Below are 8921 nucleotides of genomic sequence, written 5' to 3' on the forward strand. Positions count from 1 at the left end.
TTCTGTCAAAGCTTTGGTTAAAAAAAAAGAACTGTGTAAACTGTGATGAATAATTCACAGACAACTATCATTTTACTTGAGGTTAGCTTGCTGGGTTGCCATGGTAGAAATGCATGTATTATTTAATGGCTGTGTGAGTCTGACTGTAAGACAGCTTAGGCTCTCGGTCATTTTTAGATCGGTTCACACTGTGAGGATTAAACGTGGTAGTAATCCATGGGAAACAAAATAGAGTGTCTGAGCTGCATGTTGACCTCCGAATGAGAAGGAAGGAGCTACACTGCAGGCTTGTGGACCATGTAATGTGGCAGAGGGTTTGCAATGGAGGGGACAATGCTGACGGCAGAACAGGAAAAGCCACAGAAGCGGGTGAGGTTCCGCGTGGCTTCAGGGAACAGCGGCCGGGTGCTGAAGGAGATGTTCAAAGATGAGGGGCCCTCAGACTCCCTGGATTCAGACTGTACCAGCAGCTCTGACGCTGAACGGGCCAGTACTCCCTCTACAAGTGGAGATGCACACGGACACCTGTACCTGGGCTCTGAGCTGGATGACAGTGAGAGTGAACCTGATGAACTGCTCATGTACGCAGGGGCCACCAAGGACTGGACATTCACTACCAAGAGGGTCAACATACTCAGTAAAAATGGGACTGTGAGGGGGGTCAAACACAAAGTCAGCGCAGGTCAGACGCTGTTTGAAAACCTTCCCGATTCCAACAGTGTAAGTACATTTATCAGGACCTGCTTTTATCTTATTGTTTAGTATAATCAGTTTAATGATATGATATTATTATTGTTTGAAATGTTTTAACTCTAGTTCCCATCAGTGTCTTTGTCCTCTGACTAAAGTCTAGTTACATGTAGAAGCGACATGACTAGGATAAAAGCTAACAATAGGGGACAAGGTCACAGAGCAATTAAAGTTTAATGATGCATTTCGTTAAGTGTTTCAAGAGAAACTAATCAGGTTAATGAATTCTCAGCACTTCGCTTTCTAGTATCCCTGCAAAAAGATCTATTTGTTATTCTTGGGTAACTCTTTGCCTGTGTGTCAATGCATACGTGATACAGAAGGTCATATAGATGAAACCATTTCTCTGCAATGTGGTATGACGTGAACAAACAGCGTCACTGTCGAGATAAAGCTTCTTGTCACGATTACCTGAGATAATCTTTCTTTTAGGTTGAGGTTAAAATGAGGTGAAGAGGTCTGGTCTGATCCGAAAGGAAAAGTCTGGTGTTTCTATACATTTTTATCAGTTTAAGAATCACAAACACTTTACATTATCACCGATTGTTTTACAAAGCATGCCATAGCTTCTTACATTTTTCAGTGTTTTTGACTCACCTACTTGAGGTATTTCATCACAATGAACCTGTATCTTTATTTAAATCATATGTATTCAGCATTGTATTGTAATGATATTTAAATTTAATGATAAGAAATTAACTTTATAAGTAGTTCAAATTCTTAATAAAATAGTTAAAAATTCTTAAAATTACATCTACTATTTTTCCTTCATTGATAAGTTCTGAATCTATGAATGAGAAAATAATTTTAGTTACAATAGTTTAACTGTTGGACACAAGACGTCTCCTACTTCACTGAAAAGTCCATTCTCTGTGTTTGTGCACTGGAGCCTTCAGGTTTCCAAATGACACTTGTGTAAGTTTTATACCGGACCGTGATTGGCTCAAAACTAGTTGTGATGTCATACACCTTAAACTTAGATTTTCAGTGAGCATAAAGAAACCTTCTTCCTTCAGCAGATGAATGTGAAAACAGCCTTCTAGTGTCACATACATCATTCTGCGCAGTGAAGCTCAAACATCCAACTGAGGGAACAAGAAGAAAAACAAATTTTTGAGTGAAGGGGGACTTTAAGTCTCTGTGAGTCTCTGTTGAGATAAATGGAAACCAAGGACCCCTGGAGGGGAGATTGAATATATTCAAAAATATAAAAATCTATAGGATGTTTTGGGAAATTCCTGAAAGTTGAGCAAATAATACATGACTTGTAGTAAAATTGTTGAAACATTTTGTACTACTTTCTACTAAAGCATCCCTTGTAAAGGCATCATAAGTCATAACTTATGGCTTTATTAATGGTTTATAAATCCTTCACTAATAATTTATAGATCAGTTATTTAAACCATTAATAAAACATTTGGGTTGCCAGGTGGTGGAAAAAAGGAGCTGGTGTTTTTCTTTTCTATTTGGTAGTAATACACTTATAAATGTTACTAATCATTAGTAAATGTTTCAAAACTAGTAAGTAAGTAGTCATACAGTCTAATCAGTCAGAGGGATTTTTCACAACCTGGCAACCCAAATGTGGCACTCATTAATGGCTTATAACTTATCTGTAAGGCATAACTAAATTATGTATTAACCATAAATAAAGGCATTAGTTTTGACTTATAAACCCTTTATAAAGGGTAGCTTACTTAAAGTGGTACCAGACATCATCATAATCTACAGCATATTGTTGCTGGGAGGCATGAATTGATCTCTGAATAATTAATGTGAACCTTATGTATAACAAAAAACACAAAAGGCAAATGTAAACATATAACTAATTTATGGATTTCGGTTCCCCCGCAGATGGAGTTATCTCTTGAGTTTGGGCGGATAGTGATCTACACTACAGGTTTCCGTGTGGTGAGGACCACCTTTGAGCGCTGCGAGCTGGTCCGGAAGATCTTCCAGAACCACAGGGTGAAGTTTATGGAGAAGAACATCGCTCTGGACTGTGAGTACGGGAAGGAGCTGGAGGAGCGGTGCAAACGTGTGGGAGAACCTCCTTCATTACCTGTTGTGTTCATAGACGGACACTACCTTGGGGTTAGTTCTTATTACTCCTCTCTAATGATATCTGACCATGATATCTTTCAGAAATACACAGAGAGCTCATTAAATACTGAATTTTGGCATTAACCTGTTTTGCAGGGTGCTGAGAAAATACTAGACATGAATGAATCAGGAGAGCTTCAAGATCTACTGACAAAAATTGAGGTTGGTTTTCACAGTGTGTTCATTGGAATCATGAATAATTGATGGTGACCAAATAGATGATTTTCCTGTGAATCAGGGTGAGCGAACCGCTTGATTTGATACACATGATGTTAAATTATTCACATGACTCCCGTTGGATCTAGTGAGCAATATTATATGTGCATAAGGTGATTATATAGTCATAATAAATTAACGCTTTGTGTTTGTCCAAAGCCATTAAGATGAACACAGTGCAAATAGGAGCAGTCATTTCCCCTCACTAGTCATGTCATCAATAAAACATCAGCACACTGAAAAGTAAAACATGCATGCACATCAATAAATGACCATCAATAATGGAGGGCTTGTTATTGATTCTGCTTTCAACACATTTGTTCACACACACCAACGCAGAGCACATCACTCTGTGGTACAAAACTGAATTGTGTAAACTGTTTCTGTGTCTGTTAAGCTACAGATACGTCAGTCACACATGCACTGGCCTTTACTCAGGCCTCAGATATTGGAATTTAGACCCAACAAAAAGCTTCATAAGCGAATGCAAAGCAGTGTGATGACATTTGAATCATGTATTCCACTCACCGCAGGCTGTTAAAAAAAATATGCAGCTCTCAAAGGTCACGCTTGCACTAATCAGTCCAGAACAGGCCAGTAACATGGCTTGATTGTGTGTTTAGCTATATCTGCAGAGTGATGCCTTCCAAAAAATTCACAGTTGTGATTAAAGCAATAATACAACATTTTGGGAAATACACTTGGAGGAGAATATTGAAACCACTGAGACACTAAGCTTGTCTGCCTCTGTTGAAAGCTAAAAAAAAAAGCTGATTATATATCTTATAGCTTGTTTGTTTAATCTGTGCACAAAACCAGTGCAAAGACGAGAGCTGAAAAGATTAGTTGAGTATTGTATTAGTCCATCGATAGAAAAAAAATCAGCAACTATTTTGATAATCATAAAAAATTATTAATCTTTTCAGTCATTTTTCAAGCAAAAATTGTGAAACATTCACATGTTCCAGCCTCTCAAATGAGAGGATTTGTTACTTCTCTTTGCGATATATCATACAGTACGTATATTTACATATACAATATGTGTATATTGTATATACTGAATATCTTTGGACTGCTGAAGATGTCATCTTGGGGTCTAAGGTTGCGATGGGCATTTTTGCCCTGTTTTGTGACACTGCATAGACTACAGGATCTATCTAAAGTCTTAAAAATAATCATCAGGTTTATTGATAATGAAAATAATAGTTAGTTTTGGTCGATTTTGGTTTTACTGGACTTAGGCATAGCATTCGATACTGTTGATCACCACATATTATCCACAGGCTAAAACACCTGGTGAGCATTTCTGGGACCACATTGGAGTGGTTCTCACTGTTAGGACTTTGTCAGTCTCTGTAGGTGAATTTGTGTCAGACACTGCTTCTTTGTCATGTGGCATCCCCCAGGGATCGATCCTGGGGCCTATTTTATTCTCCATATACATGCTTCCAGTAGGACAGATTATCAGTAGTTTCAGCAACATCTCATCATCATTTGTACACTGATGACATCCAGTTATACTTTTCCTTCAAACCTGATGAGCTTGATAGACTGTCTGTATTGAACAACCATTTAAATGCAATTAGGAACTGGATTATTGTTTCTGTTAACCTTCACTCAGTGATCACACAGAACCTTGGTGCCTTGTCCTCATCTTCTCGGTCTAGTCTGCATAATCTTGGTGTGATTTTTGACCAATTTATGAGTTTTGATGCTCATATTAGGATGCTGACTTAATCATGTTTCTTTCACTTAAGAGACATAGCTAAATTCAAGTCTGTTGTGTCAAAAGCTGTAACGGAGATGCTAATACATGCCTTTATCTCATCACGTCTAGACTACTGTAATCCTCTTTATACCTGCCTAAATATATCTTCTTTACACCATTTACAAACCATCCAAAATGCTGCTACTAGGCTTTTAACATGATCCAACAGGTGGTCACACATTACATCTATTTTAATCTCATTGCATTGGCTCCCCTTTCATTTTAGAATTCAATTTAAAATCTTGATGCTCACTTATAGAGCCCTGCATGGCCAGGCTCCACATATATTGTGGACCTTCAACACCCCCACACCACGAGCCGAGCTCTTAGGTCCTCTAACCAGAGTCTTAGCTGAAATGATATTTTCCACGTCAGCGAGTACATGAGGGTCCGCTAGGGTCTGTGTGATGTAAAATTTGTCATCAGAGGGTGTATGAGTAGGCTTTGTGTGGACATCCACATACCTCCAATTTGTTGTGACCACGCAGTACAGAAGGGTCTATCTGTTGTCCTGTAGACCTACATGACACACACCCACTTTATTACACGACATCTTCCTCAACCCCCCCGCCATTGTGTTTTATGCCTGTTTTTCTCATGTGTGTTGTATCTGTTGATCTGTTTTATTTAGCCTACTTTGACTGTGAAGCACTTTGTGATTGGTGTCTGTGAAAGGTGCTTTATAAATAATCTTTATTTACTTACTTGTGGCTTTATAGACAACAAGGAGTTACTTTTATTGCTGCATTCACACAATGTTGTGTTCACCACATGTTTGGAGCAGTTCGTTAACACATGAAACCAGATACAAATCAATGGTGTATAGCTCCTTTTAAATCAGCTAAATTGATTGTATTAGTGTTGATATTGGAGTTAATTTAGATGAAACTATCAATAATTAAGGCTTTGCAGCCATTTTGCTTCTTTCTTTCAGTTCCTCTCACCAAGTGGGAGATATTTTTGCTGTATGAAATTCCAAATATTCCCGGCTTGGAATTACAACTAAGAGAATGACATGAATGGTTTTGCTCATAATTACGGACCTTTATGATATGAAGGGAAGGTAGCATAAGTAGCACATTATTTCTTGGCTGGCTGCAGTGACCTGCTGGAGTCTCACTGGTTGCCTGGCAACATCACAAAGATAAGACACCAAGTCATTGCACCCAGCCAAGAAGTAGTCCTGCACATTACCCTTGTCAAAACCAAAACGTGTCATTTTTACACCTCTGTTCTTGTAGCATTAAACAAACCAGATATATGTGTAGTGAATTTAGAGGTGCTGGTTGGCATTTTTTTTACTTTTGGACAGAGTCAGTTTAGCTGTTTCCCCATGTCTTCTGTTGCTCTGCTAAGCTAAGCTAACCGGGTGCTGCTGTAGTTTCATATTCACTGTACAAACATGTACACGTACAAAAGTAAGTGTATTTCCCAAAATGACCACTACTTTAAAGTTTTAAGTTATTTGCACCAAATCCAGCTGATTTAAAACCTTGTATCTCTAAAAATGTGGGAAGAGAAGGAAAACCAGCAGTAATTTGTGCTATACATGTAATTCTTTTAGATGTTGGATATCTAATCTGGGTTGTGAATCTCTTCTCTAGAGGGTACAGCAGCCCCAAACGTGCCAGACCTGTGGGGGCTTTGCCTTCATCCCGTGCCTGATGTGCCATGGCAGCAAGATGTCCGTGTACCGCAACTGCTTCACGGATTCCTTCAAAGCCCTCAAGTGCACTTCCTGCAACGAGAACGGCCTGCAGCCGTGTGTAAGCTGCAGTGAGTGAGGATGTTAAGTGCCTGACCCAACATCCTTCCTTCCTTCCTCCTCCAGGACCCAACACAGGGCCCTGAACTGGACTGCAAAACAGGAAGTGAAATGACACAGCAGGACTCTTCTTCCATGGCCATTAATTAGTAAAAAAATATGCATTTGTAATAAAATCTGTGAATTTGTGGATTTGGTATTGTTGCAATGATTATATTTCTATGTATCTTTGTCACTTATTATATGAATGTTTTGTTGCAAATGCGTTCATCAGGCTTCTCCCGTTAGTTAACTGCAAAAGTCTTATCAGAAAACAAACTGTCCAGTGAGGAGCTGTAAACTAGTCTCACCTCTGGTCAACTTAAGCTTGTTACTTAATTAGTGAGGAGGATCCTTCGTCAACAGTGCTCTCATTACTATTCCCATATCAGACAGAGTTAAAGATAACGGACACGGAGGACAGAGAGGGAAAGTCGAGGGCTCAATTTGCAGCCAGCGGAAGGCATGAAACTAAACCTTTACTCACAGTGGAGCATCAAACATCATACCTAAATCCAAATAAATCAAGGAAATCAGACTTTAACCTTTTTAATAGTACTTTATATAATGTCTCAGCATACATACATACACAACAACATATCCTGAAGCAGTACAATGCAATCTTACTTACTGGTTCAATAATGTATCGGCTGCTTAAGGATTTAGGTTTGCATTGAATAATTAAACTCAAGGGGAACTTAATATGTTCCAGCTGTCTTTAACCCTTATGTATTTTAGTTTTTGACAATTCCAGCATGAAAATTAAGACACACCACTATCGCACTGTCAAGCCAACCATCCATCTATCCAGATGACATGCAATCCTCGCCGTTTTGTGTTTTTAACGGGTGATGTCATTTGGCTGCCATCCAAGGGGTCAGGGAAACGCAGCGGCACAGCAGAGCAGCAGCAGCAGCAGCAGCACAGCTCTCTATGCTGTCATAGCCCTGTACAATGCTGCTTGAACATGATTAGACAAGGCAGCACTGTAAAGAGGCTAAAAGCGTAGAGCACGGTAACGATGATGATGATGATGGTGGTGGTGATGATGCTCATCCGCCATGAAGACTTCTCCTGCCATCGTACACTACCTGGATTGTTCTAGATGTCCCTGCACCTATTGAAACAGCAACCAAATCGATTATTATTGTAGGGAGGGAGGGAGGGCGGGGGACGGGGGAGACACACACACACACACACACATACACATACACAAACACACTAACACATACACAGACACACCAACACACACACGAGGCGTATAAACGCAAAAAAGGTTGATGAGGTTAGGTCATGTATGGGCAATGGGAGGTGATTACATTGCTGCACAGAATCTCCTTTCTTCAATTCAATAGCACAACGAAGAGTAATGGGGTTTGGGGGTTTTGCAACCACAGGCTTGTGATGATGGAGGGGAGGTTGCATGAAAATCTGAGAGCCCAACTGTGCAGGTTTACTGCGCCCCCATCTGTGGGCTCCTGGAGACGAAAATATTGGAGAAAAAAAAAAAAGGATGCATCGAAAAATACAACAAAAAACGCCACATTTCTTAAAGTCGCTCTAACAAACAAACCGATTAATGATCGTGAAAACAACGATGTGATGTGCAGAAGGCTGCGGAAGGATTGAAGATGTGTTTGGTTGATCTCCAGACGTGACAGGCGCGCCTCGACGCATGTTTTCTTTATAATAAAAAGCCAAATCAGACAGATGATCTGGTTGTTGTTTTTTTTTTTTTTTTTTTTTTTTTTAATCAACGTGCACACAAGCGAACCTTTACCTGAGGAGGGGAGACATGAAAGGAAACAAGATGGGCAGTGGCACTGGCACAACTGACTTGGGAATGGCATGACGAGACATGACACTGATATGCGCGCAACACCCAAAATGTGAAGACAACATTCAATGGTCAAAAACCTGCAATGGAGTTTGTCCGCATTTTCTCCCCGCTCTCCGGGCTTGGCGAAAAATTATTTCAGTCGAGTAGTCTAGTGTGGTCCAGCCGCGATGCTGTGCGTAATGTTTTGAATGGTCGGTCAATGCGCAGACTGGTTGGAAATGACTGTTTTTATTGACGTCAGCGCACAGGCTAGTGCCCCCCCCTCCCTCCTTTCCTTCTCTCTCTCATCCCTACAACTGCACCATCTAATGGACTTGGGTTTACATTCCAGTCAACCATCTGAGCTTTAAACAGGAAACAGGCCTCCTCTCCGACACCAAGGCTGGAAAATTCACCTCTTCACTGTTCAGATGCGTTTATGTGCGTAATGTGCGTAAAGG

The 8921-nt window shown here is 40.1% G+C and overlaps 1 protein-coding gene across 1 annotated transcript; it reads left to right on the forward strand.

Moving 5' to 3' along the window:
* The first annotated feature begins 253 nt into the window (after nucleotides 1-253).
* On the forward strand, nucleotides 254-6756 carry grxcr1a (glutaredoxin and cysteine rich domain containing 1 a). The gene is made up of 4 exons (XM_044364139.1): nucleotides 254-720; nucleotides 2605-2844; nucleotides 2950-3015; nucleotides 6442-6756. Exons 1-4 carry the CDS (start codon nucleotides 322-324, stop codon nucleotides 6619-6621), a joined length of 885 nt encoding a protein of 294 aa, XP_044220074.1. The 5' UTR covers nucleotides 254-321; the 3' UTR covers nucleotides 6622-6756.
* The last annotated feature ends 2165 nt before the right edge of the window (nucleotides 6757-8921 follow it).

The sequence above is a fragment of the Thunnus albacares genome, chromosome 10, assembly GCF_914725855.1.
Source record: "Thunnus albacares chromosome 10, fThuAlb1.1, whole genome shotgun sequence".
NCBI classification, from domain to species: Eukaryota; Metazoa; Chordata; class Actinopteri; order Scombriformes; family Scombridae; genus Thunnus; species Thunnus albacares.